Raw genomic sequence first — 18,714 nt, 5'->3', positions numbered from 1 at the left:
ACCGCGCAGCTGATTGGCTGCCACAGAGCGTCAACCCCACCGGAAACAGACCGGATGTGGAAGCTGATTGGCGAGAGGAGCACAACGAAGCGTTCATGGCGGAGCGTCGCGCCGTTTTACTCTCTGTGGAGAGACTCGACGTGTTTATGAGTTAATTACAGACGACAACATGGCCACTTTAGTTCTGGACAACGGAGCTTACACGGCGAAGATCGGCTACAGCCAGGAGAAAGTCAGGTAACGTACACACACACACACACGACACGTCACACACACACACACACACACACACACACACACACACACACGGTGAGAGCGTCGTCCTCCGAGCCGGTGTTAGGGTTTAAAAGGTCCGTTAGAAGGTCCGTTCATATATATATATAATATATATATATATATTTATATAGATATATAATATATATATTTATATATATATATTAAATATATATATTAAATATATATATATATATAATTTATATATATTAGATATACTGTATATTTATTATATATATAAATAATCATGCACATTCCTGCGCAATTGTTTTCCTTTTCAACAGATTTATTATTCCTATTAAAAGTATTAAAACAATTAAAAACAACAGTGTTCCACAGTCAGGACCGAGATTTGAACTTTAATGAGGTTAATAGGTTCACACATTATAGGATGGCTCATTTAATAACAATAACATAATCAATGTGCATCGTCTCTTTTTAAATGGAATACACATGAATTTATGTGCTCATCAGTGTTTGTGTTGTTGTCTTTGCTCTGAAAATAAACAAACAAAGATCCGCATCACAGAGTCATAGAAGTCGACTCATCTATGAACCATCAGCTCAACATATGACACGCGTTACAATGCGTTGCTGTTTATTCAGAATCAACCATGATGAGGATCTTCTATTCCTTTAAACACAGAGCTCCACTTAATAATAATATTATTATTATTATAACAACAGTCGTGGTTTCCTCCTCAGGGTCATCCCTAACTGTCAGTTCCGCTCCAAGACGTCCAGGTTAAAAACCTTCACAGCCAATCAGCTGGATGAGATCAAGGACCCCTCAGGCCTCTTCTACATCCTGCCCTTCCAGAAGGTGAGCTGGGGGCCCGTGGGGGGTCATGGGGTTCATGGGGGTCCCACCTGGACCCGTAGCGGTCTCACTGACTCTGCCCTCTCCTCAGGGTTACCTGGTGAACTGGGACGTCCAGAGGAAGGTTTGGGACCACCTGTTCGGAAAGGAGATGTTCAAGGTTCCTCGTTTCTTTCAGCGTCTTCTCTTCGTGTGTGTGTGTGTGTATGTCTGTGTGTGTATCTGTGTATCTGTGTGTATCTGATGTGCTCTCTGCTCCTCTGGTCCAGGTGGACTTCGTGGACACCAGCATCATCATCACCGAGCCGTACTTCAACTTCTCCTCCATCCAGGAGTCCATGAACGAGATCCTGTTTGAGGAGTACCAGTTCCAGTCGGTCCTCCGGATAAACGGTGAGTCTAGACCCCTGACCCCTGACCCCTGAGACCTGAACTTGAGACCTGAACCTGAGACCTGAACCCAACCCTGAACCCGAACCCGAGGACACGTTCACTCCTGTAAGTTTAAGTCGATGCAGCCCCGGAAACTTCCTCTTTTGGTCCACACATTGTTTCTGTGGCGCCTACATTACCCACGATGCAACTCTCCATCTGACCGCGTCACGTGCTCCATTGAGTCCTTCACGTCTTTCTATTTGGAGCCGACTCGAGTGACATCACTGGAGGACTTTTAACTTAGTGACCAAACAGGAAGTTAAAGTGTGTCTCTCTGTGTATGTGTGTGTGTGTGTCTCTCTCTCTCTCTCTGTGTGTGTCTCTGTGTGTGTGTGTGTGTGTGTGTGTCTCTATCTCTCTGTCTGTGTGTGTTTCTCTCTCTGTCTATGTGTGTGTGTGTGTTTCTGTGTGTGTGTGTGTGTGTGTGTCTCTCTCTCTCTCTCTCTGTGTGTGTCTCTGTGTGTGTGTGTCTCTATCTCTCTCTCTGTGTGTGTCTCTGTGTGTGTGTGTCTCTATCTCTCTGTCTGTGTGTGTGTGTGTCCTCAGCTGGCTCCCTGGCTGCTCACCACTTCTTCCACTCTCACCCGTCGGCTCTCTGCTGCCTCCTGGTGGACAGCGGCTTCTCCTTCACCCACATCGCCCCCTACTGTCGCAGCAAGAAGATGAAGGACGGCATCCGCAGGTCGGGCTCCGCCCACTATTCACCTGCACGACACACAATAACAACAACAAGATGACCTCTGGCTTTGTTTTCACCCTCCAGGGTCAACGTGGGAGGGAAGCTGCTGACCAATCACCTGAAGGAGATCATCTCGTACCGGTGAGGCTCCCAGTCCTCATGGAGGCTTTTAGTCCGTAGGCCTCAAAGGTCACGAGGCCTCTCCTCTCAAAGGTCAAAGGTCACATGTCTGATCTCTGCCCTGCAGCCAGCTGCACGTGATGGATGAGACTCACGTGATCAACCAGGTGAAGGAGGACGTCTGCTACGTGTCGCAGCAGTTCTTCAAAGACATGGAGGTCTCTCAGTGAGTCCATCTCATTGACACGGAGCTGCAAAGCCTTCTGGGAAATGAGCCGGGCGTCACTGTTGTTGTTGTTGTTGTCGTCAGGATGAAGGGTGAGGACAACACGGTGGTGAGGGACTACGTCCTCCCAGACTTCAGCTCCATCAAGAAGGGCTTCTGCAAGGTGAGAACAGACCTCTGAAGTACTCCTATCATAGTATTGGACATCGAGACAATTCTCCCCCCCCCCCCCAGCCTCCAGACGAGATGGTCTTCAGTGGGAAGTACAAGACTGGGGAGCAGATTCTGCGTCTGGCCAACGAGCGCTTCGCCGTCCCCGAGATGCTCTTCCACCCGTCGGACATCGGCCTCCAGGACATGGGGGTCCCCGAGGCCATCGTGGACTCCATCCAGTCCCTGCCTGAAGGTCGGTTACCCGCTTGTCCTCAGAGGTCACCAGAGGTCCTCAAAGATCACTAGAGGTCCTCAGAGGTCACTAGAGGTCCTCAAAGATCACTAGAGGTCCTCAGAGGTCACTAGAGGTCCCCAAAGATCACTAGAGGTCCTCAGAGGTCACTAGAGGTCCTCAAAGATCACTAGAGGTCCTCAGAGGTCACTAGAGATCCCCAAAGATCACTAGAGGTCCTCAGAGGTCACTAGAGGTCCTCAAAGATCACTAGAGGTCCTCAGAGGTCACTAGAGATCCCCAAAGATCACTAGAGGTCCTCAGAGGTCACTAGAGATCCCCAAAGATCACTAGAGGTCCTCAGAGGTCACTAGAGGTCCTCAAAGATCACTAGAGGTCCTCAGAGGTCACCAGAGATCCTCAAAGATCACTAGAGGTCCTCAGAGGTCACTAGAGATCCCCAAAGATCACTAGAGGTCCTCAGAGGTCACTAGAGGTCCTCAAAGATCACTAGAGGTCCTCAGAGGTCACTAGAGGTCCTCAAAGATCACTAGAGGTCCTCAAAGATCACTTGAGGTCCTCAGAGGTCACTAGAGATCCCCAAAGATCACTTGAGGTCACTAGAGGTCCTCAGAGGTCACCAGAGAGGTGTGTGTGTGTGTGTGTGTGTGTGTGTATAGAAACATTCATAGTAACGTCTGTTTGGTTCCCGCCTCCAGAGATGCACGCCCACTTCTACCAGAACGTCGTCCTGATTGGAGGGAACTCTCTGTTCGTCGGCTTCAGGGAGCGGCTGGAGGCGGAGCTACGGTCTCTGGCTCCCGCCCACCTGCCCGTCGCCGTCCTCCAACCCGCAAAGTACGTCGTTCCTCCGTTACGGTGCTGTGTATGAGGGGGCGGAGCCTCCCAGAGAACCTTTAGAACCACGTGGAACCACACATGTTCTCTAAGTAGAACAATTCATGATCATACGTGTGCTGCAGGACCAGCAGTCTAGTGCATTGTGGGTAAATGTAGGCACAAGAAGCAAGAGTGCCTGGAATGAAAGAGATCTGATTCCATAGAGCCGACATCGTGACTGTGTTGAAGTTAAATAAGATAAATTAATTTATAAATGTTTACGATTTATGAGGTGAAGAAAAAGGTGAATGAAGGATTATAAAGTAAGTTTATTTAAAGGTGCTTTTCCGTAAAAGAGTAAAAGATGAACTAAAGATGTGTTACCGTGTCTGGTCCTGCAGTCCCATCTGCTACTCGTGGGAAGGGGGCCGGCTGCTGGCTCACAGTCCGGACTACGACGAGGTCCTGGTGACCCGGGACGACTACGAGGAGAACGGACACTTCATCTGCGAGGAGAAGTTTGATATCTGACTGAAGCGTCGTGGACAATTAAATGTGTTGTTTATATTTTATATTCTCATTTTATACTCGTGTCTGTTTTTCTAAGCTGTCAATCAAACTATTCTTAGTAAACTCTGAAATGACTTCTGGTTAATTATGAGTTTGATTTAAGAAGACTTATAATAACGTCCATGTGTCTAAATGAAGCTTTTATTTTGAAGGAAGTGTCTTGACTGACAGATGTTTTTTAGTTCAGAGATGAGAACTGAACTCTGAGGTTCAACTGAAGGAGACCAGACAACAAGAGAAGAAACCAGACGACAAGAATCAAGAGTTTCACAATAAAAGCCTCCGAGAACAAGCTGGACTTCATCAAAGCTCCTCTTCAGACACACAATATATCAGCTCATCACAGTTTGAACCTCTTCAATCAATATTTACTGTTCATTAAACATCCACTCCAACAGGATTCTGTCATTCACACGTAAATAAAAATGTTTTACTGTCAGTTTGTACCTGTACAAATAGTATTGAAGGAAAGAAGATCAGTAAAACAGCTGCTTACTAATAACTCTTTAATGTTAGTGTAAAATCCAACTTCTCCAGTATTTAACATGGAGATTTATTATTTATAGATGTATTATTTATGCATACATTTGATTGACAGTGTTTCCTCCGGAGCTTCAGTTTGTTTTAGTTTAGCTTTAATGTCATTTTTAATCCAAATATTTTAATGACATCTTACACATTCAAAGGAAAACCAAATATGAAGATGCAACCATTGTCCTGATTATACTCACACACTTTTCTGAAGTAACATCTTCAGTGCCTTAGCAATACTTGTATATCTAAAGGGTGGTATTAGTACTTTTACTATCAATACTTGTATTTATACAGTGGTATGAGTACTTTTACTATCAATACTATACAGTGGAGTATTAGTACTGTTACTATCAATACTTGTATTTATACAGTGGTATGAGTACTTTTACTATCAATACTATACAGTGGAGTATTAGTACTGTTACTATCAATACTTGGATTTATACAGTGTGGTATTAGTACTGTTACTGTTAGTATCAATACTTGTATTTATACAGTGTGGTATTAGTACTATTAGTATCAATACTTGTATGTTTTACAGTGGGGTATTAGTACTTGTACTATCAATAATTGTCTAGCTGAGGTTTATACTTTATAATAGTAAAACAATTATGGCACTTTATTTATTTATTTACACACACCATGAGAACGTTTCTCCTCTTTTCTTTTTTCCGGTTTCTCCTTCACAATAAAAGCCCCAGACACATTCCCTGGGACCCTGCTTCCTAGAAAGTTGTTAAAAGTAACTCCATATAATAGCTTACACTAGCAATAAAGTATGTTACACCGTGGTATTCGTTTTTCTTTCAGTATCAATGCAGGACTGTTACTTGTAGCCGTATTTTTACGGCGAGGTGTCGGTACTTTTACCGCAGTGAAGGACCTGAGGACGGTGTCCAGTGTTGCCAGGTCCGCGGTTATCCCGCGGTTATCCCGCGGAATTGGGCTTCTTTTGAAGTGTTGCCGCGGGTTGAATTTTTTGTCCGCTGGTTCGGGTAGACCTATTTTGCATGCAAATTACATGAATATCTTTAAATAAAAATCCATATTTTAAATGAAATAATTTATTTATACCCAAATCCTACCAAACTGACTCCAGATCAGCACGTACACACATGGACATGGACTTTAAAAGCAGTGTATATGGTTTGGCACGGGCATATTTTGAGTTCTGATATTGGGCTGGTTTTTGGGCTGGTTTTGATTGGCCATTGGGCTGGTTTTGTCACACAGACCTGGCAACCCTGACGGTGTCCATGACCACTGCTATAAAAGAACACTGGCCCTTTAAATCCCGTTAGGCGGGAATCGGTCTGAACTCCGGCACCTCGTTAGCGTGTTGGCTCTTTTAGTCGGTTTTAGCTTCACTAACCAACTAAACTAGACTCCGGAAAAAAGCTCCGTTTAACTGTAAAGTGCAGTTTTATTCTCAAGACCTGATAGTTTATAAAGCCGTGTTTTATTGTAACGCTCGGTTTTATTTAAAGAGTAAACTAAAGTTAGCTTGTACCTCCGGTTAGCCGCGAAGCTAACCGTAGCATTTGCACAACCGAGCTAGCTTCATCTTCAGGTTACAATGTCGGCAGGAAGAAAAGTGATAAAGAAAAAACACCAAGAAGAGAAAATGGATAAAAAGGTTTTTGATTTTATTACTGAAGATGAAAAGAAGGAGTTGAGCTGCTCCGATGAGGAAGTCAGAGAAGGTAAGCTAACGTTAGCCCGTTTGTTAGCTGCTACATTAAGATTATTAGTTTAAATGTGCACTATAACTAAATGCATTATGTATGCCTAGATTATTGCAGTTATATTTATTGTACAACCACAGTAACTCATCTCTAATTATAATGCTATGCAATATTCCTAAATGTACAATTTGGCAGAATAAGTACTTTTATTTGTTATCACTAAACTTTTTGTACATTTAGTACTAAAATGTGTTCATTTACATTTTGAATGCAATATTTTAATTATCTATAAAAATAATGTCCACTGTAGTCTGCTTGTACTTTCAAAAATACCTGAAAAATGTGTAACTGCTTTTTGCACTAATAAAGTACATCTGTCTCCAGATGAAGTACATGAATGAGTACTTGTGTCCTCAGATGAAGTACATTAATGAGTACTTGTGTCCTCAGATGAAGTACATTAATGAGTACTTGTGTCCTCAGATAAAGTACCTTAATGAGTACTTGTGTCCTCAGATGAAGTACATTAATGAGTACTTGTGTCCTCAGATAAAGTACCTTAATGAATACTTCCAGGGCTCCAGACTGCGACCAAATGGTCGCATTTTGCGCCTAAAATTAGACACTGCGAGTAAATTTTTCATCAACTCGCGCATGCGCGACCAGTAAATTAGCAGATTTCTTTTTTGTTATTAAATATTTTTGTTAGTGACAAACTTGTTCTACACTTCAGCCCACTATAGTTAGCGGTAATGGCTGAATGACTGGTTTGCTAACCGACATTAACTCCAGAAGAAGAAGAAAGGAGACGAAAACCGAAGCAGAAGGCTGGCCTGTGTGTGTGTGTGTGGGGGGGGGGCTAATGTGTGAAAAGAGGCGCACCGCAACGGAGACGCAACGAGGGTGAGGGCCGCAGAGTGAGAGGTCAGAGGTCAGAGGGGATCCTCACCACCGAGCGGCGTCCCGTCCCCCGAGTTGAATCTCTGGGTCGACTCAGCCGACTCTCACATGTCTGCCCCTATACACTCGCTCACGGTAAACGCATTCGATCAGGAGCGCGCAAGGATTTTGATAAAGTTAGCGGAAAGAACCACGTGAAACAACATCCGTTTATCAAAATAAGATGTCGACAAATCATACACGAACATATAAAAGTAAACGATGAACTGATGTATCTTTATAGATCATTTCTGAGATTTAGCTTAAATTATGCTAACATTAAAACATGTTTACTGGACCAAGGAAGAGTTTATAAAAATTAGTCAGACTTTTGTATGTTAAGAAAAGTCCTGTATATAGATTTCCCCAAGAGTTCCAGGAAATGAATAATGCAGATGTGTTCCATACATATCTGAAATCCCCTACAATAGCAATCAAACAATTTTAATGTATCAATTAGGACATTTTTCAAAGTAAAAGTCCTAAATGTTTAAAGAAATCGGTAATTTCTTTAATGTTTGAGTTGCTTTATATATGTATTTCCTCATAGTCCTAGGCAATAATGCTACACAATAAATAGAATGCTTCAATCGACACCGTGATCGGTATTATCGGTGATCGGCAGATACTGATTTCAGTGATCGGTGATCGGCACCAAAAACCTGATCGGTGCATCTCTAATCATAACATCATCAAACCCTAGATGGTATTGAAAAGAGAACATGTTGCATAGTAATATTTATTTTTGATTCCGTTTCCTAAAATAAACTGCTTTCTATGAATGCATTCAATCAATGGGTGGGGGGGGGTGGTGAGAGTGTGCTCACCCGTGTGCGCGCATCACGGCAGAACTTTGATGTCGGCGCGCGCATCGCTCTGTCACGCGAGCCGAGAATTGTTGACGGGCGGGGGTAGACGAAAATTACAGAGTGGCGGGTGGAGTTTTCACCCTGTTATAATGGTAGGGGAAACACTGGAGTTGATAAGCGTGTCTTCTTGTCTGATCAATACACAACAGTGAGGTGCGTGAATGGACAGAGCGGCCAGCTGCTGATCACTCACTCAATAGCTCGACTTGCTTGAATAGACGGTGCGCGCACAGCGCGCAAACATTTTTTTTGTGGAGCACCGAAGACCCATTTTGACCCAGGAAAAACCCTGTGTGTACCCCTAAATTTTCTGCTTGCGCCCCTAAAATTTTAAGTTAGGGGCCACTGTGCTCCTAGTAAAAAAAGTTAGTCTGGAGCCCTGGAGTACTTGTGTCCTCAGATAAAGTACATTAATGAGTACTTGTGTCCTCAGATAAAGTACCTTAATGAGTACTTGTGTCCTCAGATAAAGTACCTTAATGAGTACTTGTGTCCTCAGATAAAGTACATTAACGAGTACTTGTGTCCTCAGATGAAGTACATTAACGAGTACTTGTGTCCTCAGATAAAGTACCTTAACGAGTACTTGTGTCATCAGATGAAGTACCTTAACGAGTACTTGTGTCCTCAGATGAAGTACATTAACGAGTACTTGTGTCCCCAGATGAAGTACATTAACGAGTACTTGTGTCCTCAGATGAACCTCCGATGGTGGACAAGTCGGCCAAAAAGAGACCAGCAGCTGCCTTTGAAGAGGGGGAGGGGCCTACAACCGCCGTGGGGTACGCCCACTTTATTACAGCTTCATTTAGTCCTCAGATTACTGTAGTACACCTCACAGGTACACATTGTACTTCTTAGTGTCGTTCACCTCACAGGTACACAATGTACTTGTACTGTAGTCATCAAAGTTCTTTCTCACCTTCAGAAATGAGGTTCACTCCATGTTGGAGAAGTTTGGAGGTAAGCAGCTCTGTGTTCTCTGGTTGTTTCATGAAGTACTCACATGTACTGGTTTGTGTACTCTTTGAGCTGCAGTATTGATGAGTTTACTCTTTATAGCCCACACTACATCATGTACTACTCTGGTAGTATTAACTCACTTTACATACACTTCCTACTCATCTCACCTGTGTGTGTATTCATGCTCTCCTTTCATACTCTACTTATCAACATGTTCGTCCTCTGAGGATCAATAAAGGTTCTCTTGTTTATTAAAGTGTAAACTAAGAGGATATGTACCTGTCTTCTTTTCTCATTTACACATGCGTCAATAAGTACTATATGGAGTATAAGTGCTCCTGGACAGTGACAGGATAAGTACCTTAAGTACTATAAAGAGTAAGGGTACTCCTGAACAGGATAACTACTATAAGTACCACAATGAGTATAAGTACTCCTGCACATTGACATAATAACTACTATAAGTACCATAAGGAGTATAAGTACACAGTGATGTGTTTCCTGCCTCCAGCTGACATCAGCAAGGTGATGCAGAACAAGAAGAAGCGTCTGGAGAGTCTGACCAAGAATTACATGAAGGGGAGCCAACACAAGCTGGAGCAGCTGTGGAACAGCTACCACGGACAGAGGTAGAACATCCCATAATGTCACCATGTATACAGAGCTAGAACATCCCATAATGTCACCATGTATACAGAGCTAGAACATCCCATAATGTCACCATGTATACAGAGCTAGAACATCCCATAATGTCACCATGTATACAGAGCTAGAACATCCCATAATGTCACCATGTATACAGAGCTAGAACATCCCATAATGTCACCATGTATACAGAGCTAGAACATCCCATAATGTCACCATGTATACAGAGCTAGAACATCCATAATGTCACCATGTATACAGAGCTAGAACATCCCATAATGTCACCATGTATACAGAGCTAGAACATCCCATAATGCCACCATGTATACAGAGCTAGAACATCCCATAATGCCACCATGTATACAGAGCTAGAACATCCCATAATGTCACCATGTATACAGAGCTAGAACATCCCATAATGCCACCATGTATACAGAGCTAGAACATCCCATAATGTCAACATGTATACAGAGCTAGAACATCCCATAATGCCACCATGTATACAGAGCTAGAACATCCCATAATGTCAACATGTATACAGAGCTAGAACATCCCATAATGCCACCATGTATACAGAGCTAGAACATCCCATAATGTCACCATGTATACAGAGCTAGAACATCCCATAATGTCACCATGTATACAGAGCTAGAACATCCCATAATGTCAACATGTATACAGAGGCTACTCAGCGCATATATATATATATATATATATACCGTATTTTTTGCACTATAGGGCGCACTTAAAAGCCTTTAATTTTCTCAAAAATCGACAGTGCGCCTTATAATCCGAAGCGCCGTATATATGGATTAATTCTGGTTTTGTTTACTGACCTCTAAGCGATTTTGTGTGGTACAAGGCGCTCACGGCGCTAAGTCAAAATGTTTTAGTACGACTTTGGTAAACTACAAAGCCGCACCGCTTGCAGCATTACGGCTACCGTAGCCAGGAGCGTCGCGGAGTAATACATACTGTGCTTCACCATAATATTACAGTGTGTGTATAAGGATCCCAAAATGGCACCTGTCAAAAGACACGCTTACGACGCGGACTTCAAACTCAAGGCTATCAGTCACGCAGTAGAACAGGGCATTCAAAGTTAAACTGCGAGCTGCGTGGGAGCAGTGGATGACAGAAGGCGAACACACATTCACCAAGACAGGGAGACAGCGCCGGGCGATTTACGCCACTATATGCCAATGGATCGTGGATGCCTGGGCTAAGGTATCAGTCTCAACTGTGGTCCGAGCTTTCACAAAGGCCGGAATCATCACTGAACTGCCAGCTAACAGCAACGACACTGACTCGGATAATGACGAGGGGAATTCGGGCATGTTGGATGCCGTAATCGCCCAACTGTTAAACTCGGACACTGAAGATGAAGAATTTGAAGGATTTGTGGACGAGGAATAAACTGAAAAAGTGAGTGTATTGTGTTGTATTTTACGTGTTACAACGGAATAAGGTTGGTAGTTATTGTGAATACGCTCATTAACGTTTGAATAATGTTGAGAATTATTGTGAACGCGTTTAATAAAGTTTGATCGACTGACTTATCTGACTGTTTTTTTTCCGCTTAATGCGCCTTATAGTCCGGTGCGCTTTATATATGAAAAAAGATCGAAAATAGACCATTCATTGACAGTGCGCCTTATAATCTAGTGCGCCCTATAGTGCAAAAAATACGGTATATAGTAAGATGACTTAGCAGTATATATTAGGGCTGTCAGCGTTAACGCGTTAATCTATGCGATTAATTTGACCGCGATTAACGCAACTTTCTTTACTTCCGATGTCGTTGAAGTTGTTTCACTCCTCTGAGTGTCAAGCCGCGGCAGTCCGCCTCCTTCCTCCCGTCTGCTCCTCGATATTCGCAGAGGGCGACGTGTCGGTGACGCGGGGCGGAAGGTAAAGGGGACTTTTTTTGTTGCTCCGCCCCGATGCGCGGCAGACACGCCGACATGGAGCTCTGCGGCGAGAGAAGAGTGACCGACACGTCGAGACAGAATGACATGCTGAATATATGCTCATAGAATGGTGGGGGAAACACTGGGATGTGCCATATGCAAAAGCCTTTAAAAGGTGAATTTAAATTTTTTTGTAAAATCGAGGAAATGAGCCCAGACTCCAGAGGGTTAACATTACATGTGTCAGTTTACCAAGGCCACTGGTTCTGCTGTTGTTCAGTGTTAAAGTTGACAGGACCAATGGGGTCTCAAATGCACCTTTTCTTACTAATCTGGATGTTTCACTGAAGAAACAATTTATCATCCACGATATTAAATACCTCGCTGGCAATTTATATGTAGGAGCCTCTTTGAAATCACAGCTCTGTGTGAAGTTTTGTCTTTAAAAAAGAATACAATTAAACAAGTGTCTGAAATACACGCTGTCTGAAAGGATTACTCGTTTATTTAGAAGATTTAGTCTTTAGAAGAAAAAAAAACTTTTAATCGCGATTAATGAATTTCAAAATGTGCGATTAATTAGTTACTTTTTTTTAATCGATTGACAGCCCTAGTATATATATATAGATTAGGGCTGTCAATCGATTAAAAAAAATTAACTAATTAATCGCACATTTTGAAATTCATTAATCGCGATTAAAAGTTTTTTAAAATTCTTTTTAAAGACAAAACTTCACACAGAGCTGTGTTTTCAAAGAGGCTCCTACATATAAAGTGCCAGCGAGGTATTTAATATTGTGGATGATAAATTGTTTCTACAGTGAAACATCCAGATGAGTAAAAAAAAAAAAGTATATTGAGACCCCATTGGTCCTGTCATCTTTAACACTGAACAGCAGCAGAACCAGTGGCCTTGGTAACTGACTGACATTCACATATGTCATGTTAACCCTCTGGAGCAGACCTGGGCAAACTACGGCCCGCTGGGCGTTTTAATCCGGCCCGCCGGACTTGTCCAAATTATTGTAAAAACCCATGGATGTGTAAAAACCTCATTCATTACACTTTTCCCCCTTTCCCCTACAATACCCTAGTTTCCCCAATAGATGGCGCACTACTCTAGACACATTGACCTTTGTTGGAGCGTAACTTTCCTGCCGCCGTTTCCATCCTTCGGTAAAAATGAGCGGACCGAAGAAAAGAAAAGTGGACATTGAGTGCCGAGTGTTTAAAAAGGAGTGGAGAACAAATTATTTTTTCACTGAAGTCCGATCAACGGCAGTATGTCTGATATGCCAAGAAACGGTTGCAGTTTTCAAAGAGTACAATCTCAGCCGTCACTTTGCGACGAAGCATGCAAACTACGCTAGCAAGCAGTCAACGCAAGAACGGGCGGCTACTGCTCAGAGGTTGGAAGCTCATTTACAGACTCAGCAGAGTTTGTTTCACCGGCAAACTGCGATGCAAGACTCAAGTACCAAGGCAAGTTTTTTGCTGGCATTCAAATTAGCAAAGGCTAGCAAGCCTTTCTCCGAAGGCGAGTTTTTGAAAGAATGCCTGGTAGACAGCAGAGCTCGTGTGTCCGGAGAGCAAAGGCAAGTTTGAAAAAATCAGTTTATCACGCAGGACAGTGGCTCGCCGTGTGGAACTGCTTGACGAAGATATAGTCAGCGAATTGAACAAAAAGGCGGAATCCTTTAAGTTATATTCACTAGCACTGGATGAAAGTAACGACATCAAAGACACTGCTCAGCTCCTAATTTTTATCCGAGGGATTAATGACAGTTTTGAGATAACGGAGGAGCTTTTGAGCATGGAATCGCTGAAGGGGAAAATGCGAGGAGAGGATATATTTGAACAGGTGTCTGCTGTCATCGAGAGAATGAAGCTGCCTTGGAGTAAACTTGCCAGTGTCACCACGGATGGATCGCCAAATTTAACTGGAAAAAACATCGGGCTGCTGAAAAGAATCCAGGATAAAGTGAAAGAAGAAACCCCTGACAAGGATGATATTTTTCTTCACTGCATCATTCATCAACAATCTCTGTGTAAGTCTGTATTGCAGCTTAATCATGTCGTGGATCCAGTTGTAAAACTCGTTAACTTCATACGAGCAAGGGGGCTCAATCACCGTCAGTTTATTACGTTCCTGGAGGAAACCGATGCGGATCACCAGGACTTGCTTTATCACTCTCGTGTCCGCTGGCTAAGTTTGGGGAAAGTGTGCCAACGAGTGTGGGAGCTCAAAGAGGAGATTCGCTCGTTTTTGGAGCTAATGGGGAAATCCGCCGAATTCCCTGAGCTGAGCGACACGGACTGGCTTTGCGACTTTGCGTTTGCTGTGGACATATTGTCACACATGAATGAGCTGAACGTTAAGCTGCAGGGGAAAGATCAGTTTGTGCACGACATGTACACAAATGTGAGAGCCTTCAAATCCAAGCTGATTTTATTCTCCAGGCAAATGTCAAACACATCTTTCGCTCATTTTCCCACACTGGCCATGCAGAAAGAGGCCACCCGAAACGTGAAAAAATACTGCAAATCACTGGACGACATGCACAGAGAATTCTGCCGTCGGTTCTCTGATTTTGAAAAAATTGACAAGTCACTTCAGCTGGTGTCCCGTCCCCTGTCACAAGACCCCGAAACAGCACCGCATGAGCTGCAGCTGATCGATCTTCAGTCTGACTCCGTCTCACAGGAGAAGTTCAAGTCTCTCAAACTGAATGACTTTTACGCTTCGCTTAACGAAGCCACGTTTCCAAACCTCCGGAGGACGGCACAGAAGATGCTGGCATTGTTTGGCTCAAGGTACGTGTGTGAGCAGACTTTCAGCGTCATGAACATCAATAAAGCCCGTCACAGATCCCGGTTAACTGACCAACACCTCGGATGTATCCTGAGAATTGCCACAACAAAAATAACTCCAGACTTTGATGCACTGGCAAAAAAGGGAGACCAACAACACTGTTCTCACTGAAATGTGAGTTTCTCTATTGTGTTGTATGGAAAGTTTGGAGGAGCGTCTTTTAATTAAGAGCAATGTGCGCATTTACGCACAGCAGCGGTACAGTAGCTTCATTAACACGCCGCACATCGCCCTCAATTTAAAGACCCCTTTCTAGTTATTTAATACCGTCTATCTCTCAGGACAATCCGTCCATTATTTAACAGGGTTTAAAACAATAGAAATAATTGAGCTTGAGTTTTTCGTTGGGTATAAATATGTTTTGAATGTTGAAAGTTATTCCATTGATCTTTTTCCAATAAATGTTGATTTCTTTAACTTTGCACCTTCAATTTAGATGTATAAAAAACAGACGCAATCTCCAGGTTTGATAAATTACATTGTGTGTCCAAAAAGTCCTGGCCCGGCCCCTGTCAAATTTTAGAACCCATTGCGGCCCGCAAGTCAAAAAGTTTGCCCACCCCTGCTCTGGAGGCTGGGCTCATGTTCTCCATTTTACAAAAAAAATGTAAATTCACCTTTTCAAGGCGTTTGCATATGACACATACCCACGTGTTCTACATCAAACATTCCAGAACAATCTCAGCTCTATTCAATGAGGCTCATTGTCCTGGTGCCGTGTTCTCTGCTCTCTGACTGACAGGCTGCTATAGAGCCTTACCCGTGAGGTGGGAGGTCCTTTGTGATTTACTGAGTGTTCATTGGTTGTTTTTTTCGCAAAATGTTGACAGACAAACGGATTGACCAATCACGGTGAAGGTTTCGTGTGACGAGTTATTTCCGCGCCGCGTCACCCGACACGTCGCCCCTCTGTTCCTCTGTGTATCAGAGGGGGAGACGGGAGGAAGGAGGAGCAGGAGGAAACCCGACTGATTCATCCACGAGTTAAACTGATTTATGCTCCTTATTTTTGCGGAGAAATAATTGTTTTAAAAACGGAAACAGTGTTAAACCGTACTGCCGCGGCTTGACACTCGGTTTGAGTGTAAAAACTTCAACGAACACCGGAAGTAAACAAAGTTGCGTTAATTGCGTTAAAATATTTTAGTGCGTTAACGCGGCCAAATTAATCGCATAGATTAACGCGTTAACGCTGACAGCCCTAGTATATATATATTAGAGATGCACCGATCAGGTTTTTGGTGCCGATCACTGAAATCAGTATCTGCCGATCCGATAATACCGATCACGGTGTTGATTGAAGCATTCTATTTATTGTGTAGCATTATTGCCTAGGACTATGAGGAAATGCAAATATAAACCAACTCAAACATTCAAGAAATTACCGATTTCTTTAAACATTTAGGACTTTTACTTTGAAAAATGTCCTAATTGATACATTAAAATTGTTTGATTGCTATTGTAGGGGATGTCAGATATGTATGGAACACATCTGCATTATTCATTTCCTGGAACTCTTGGGGAAATCCATTTACAGGACTTTTCTTAACATACAAAAGTCTGACTTATTTTTATAAACTCTTCCTTGGTACAGTAAATTGTTTTAATGTTAGCATAATTTAAGCTAAATCTCAGAAACGATCTCTAAAGATACAAAATCAGTTCATTGTTTACTTTTATATGTTCGTGTATGATTTGTCGACATCTTATTTTGATAAACGGATGTTGTTTCACGTGGTTCTTTCCGCTAACTTTGCAAAACCGGATGTCACTTAAATCCTTCCGCTAACTATCAAAACCCTCGCGTGCTCCCGATGGAATGTGTTTACCGTGAGCATCAGTCTCTAGGGACAGACATGTGAGAGTCGGCTGAGTCGACCCAGAGATTCAACTCGGGGGACGGGGACGCCGCTCGGTGGTGAGGATCCCCTCTGACCTCTCACTCTGCGGCCCTCGCCGGGCGCATCGTCTCCGTTGCGGTGCGCGGCGATTGAAACGTCTGATAGTTGTCGCAGATGTTACGTCATCTGATCGGCCGTTTTGAGAACGCCGATCAAGACCGATAATGGGAATATCGGCCGATATGGATCGGCGGCGATCAGATCGGTGCATCCCTAATATATATATATATATATATATGTGTGTGTGTGTGTGTCTCTACAGGCAGAAGATGACTCGGCAGTATATATATATGTGTGTCTCTATTGGCAGAAGATGACTCAGCAGTATATATGTGTGTGTGTGTGTGTCTTTACAGGCAGAAGATGACTCAGCAGTACTCCCAGCAGGTGTCCTCAGCGCTGCAGCAGTGGGAGTCTGAAGCCCAGAGAGCTGAGGAGCAGGAGGAGAAGCTTAACGTGGGTTCACCTCCTCTCATTATGCTTAGCCAATCAGAGAGCAGTACATATATTTAGATTGTAGAAAACCGCAAAAACACATGGAAGTTGCATCATGCATACCTGCGAACTTGTCACCTTTCGGTGAAATTCACCGTTTTTAACTCAAAATAGGTCATCCACGTGAATCGCGGAGATCCGAAGAGTTTTTGTTTTTGGGGGGGGGGGTCACCTGGCCCGCTGCCGTTGAGATTGCAGTGAGACGCGGAGAAAAGTGTGAAGTGGTGCTCTTCGCAATAAAACATCTTTGATGGACGTGTCGCGTCTCGGCCAATCAGCGTTCAGATGTCCACAGCGTTTGGGGGTTCAGGTTAGCTTGAATGTTAGCCCGCTACATCTGCTGCTGTCACGCTGCACGGTGTAGTGATGCTAACAAAGTACCCGTACATTAAACACCATGTGATTTAGCATATTTTTAGTATCAATACTTCATTAAGAGAGCGATCAGAGCGCACGCGCTGCTCCGTGTCGAGCTGTCTGCGCACACTGCGCTGCGCAGCTCACAGCGAGAGAAGTGGCGCAGCTTTAGAGACTTCGGCTTAACAAATACAAAGATGCCAGAAGTGAAATGTTTCACTGTGTAAAGTTGTGTAACTACAGCTGCTCATCCTGATGAACTGTGGATCATCTGGTCAGAGACTAACGCCTCATAGTGATAATCAATGCAATGATGGAACCATGTAGTTTCATTCATATCTGGCTGTATGAATACTCATATTACTGTCATTTGTTAAGTGTTGAAAAAGTTGGTAAAAATTGAACCATACAGATGTTTTATTTATTACTATTATAGATAAATATACCAGTCTCGTATTTATGGTACCATATTGTTTTTATGGTATTGTATTGAATTCTGGTATCGGGTATCATGATAATTATGGCAGGTATGTAATATGTATAGAAGTTATAATATGAATATCGTGACAAACAGGTAGAGACAGAACAGATTCAGGGAGAAGTCCATGAGGACTGTTCAGGCAAAAAGAAAGGAAGTTGGTTCATGAATGACTTTAACCATATTATATATAATGACAATATATATTTGTTATTACTATCATTATAGGGCTGAGTCAGAGCGGAGAACCTATTGTTCTTAAACTGTTTATTATCATTATTTAGATTTGTGGTCAGAACAATAAAATGACTGAAGTTGTGGTTCTAAAAGCTTTGAGGCTTCAAACAACGTGGATGTGGTGTGGTGACAACAAAAGAAAGAAAGTCACCTGCACCCCCCGTTGTCACCTTTTTCACCCCTCATGAGTTTGCAGGTATGATCATGAACTAAGTGCTCACTGAAGAATTCACTGATGATGATCATCATAATAATAACAACATTGTTCTCTCCTCAGAGTCTGTTCAGGCAGCAGCAGAAGATCCTCCAACAGGCCCGAGTGGTTCAGAACCAGAAGCTGAAGACCGTCAGAGAACTCTACGAGCAGTTTGTGAAGGTGACCCTTGATTCTGTGCAGGAAGTACAGCGTAAAGTACAACTTAAAGTACACAAGTACACCTCTTTTACGTCAGGTGGAGGTTGTCTGTTTGGTTCTGTTTAA

At 43.0% G+C, this 18,714-nt stretch overlaps 2 protein-coding genes across 2 annotated transcripts; both read left to right on the top strand.

Annotated features, from left to right (window-relative positions):
• The first annotated feature begins 98 nt into the window (after positions 1-98).
• Positions 99-5,673, top strand: actr6 (actin related protein 6). The gene is made up of 11 exons (XM_056416270.1): positions 99-237; positions 979-1,096; positions 1,185-1,253; positions 1,363-1,486; positions 2,075-2,210; positions 2,292-2,348; positions 2,455-2,553; positions 2,638-2,716; positions 2,788-2,959; positions 3,658-3,796; positions 4,180-5,673. The coding sequence occupies exons 1-11, from the start codon at positions 170-172 to the stop codon at positions 4,307-4,309; spliced, it is 1,191 nt and encodes a 396-aa protein (XP_056272245.1). The 5' UTR covers positions 99-169; the 3' UTR covers positions 4,310-5,673.
• Positions 5,674-6,215: 542 nt separating this feature from the next.
• Positions 6,216-18,714, top strand: sycp3 (synaptonemal complex protein 3). The gene is made up of 6 exons (XM_056416159.1): positions 6,216-6,585; positions 9,073-9,157; positions 9,304-9,338; positions 9,850-9,967; positions 17,023-17,122; positions 18,511-18,714. Exons 1-6 carry the CDS (start codon positions 6,459-6,461, stop codon positions 18,712-18,714), a joined length of 669 nt encoding a protein of 222 aa, XP_056272134.1. The 5' UTR covers positions 6,216-6,458.

Source organism: Pseudoliparis swirei, chromosome 6 (genome assembly GCF_029220125.1).
Source record: "Pseudoliparis swirei isolate HS2019 ecotype Mariana Trench chromosome 6, NWPU_hadal_v1, whole genome shotgun sequence".
Lineage (NCBI taxonomy): Eukaryota > Metazoa > Chordata > Actinopteri > Perciformes > Liparidae > Pseudoliparis > Pseudoliparis swirei.
Note: the sequence above shows the minus strand (reverse complement) of the source record. Positions and strands in the feature narration are given on the sequence as shown.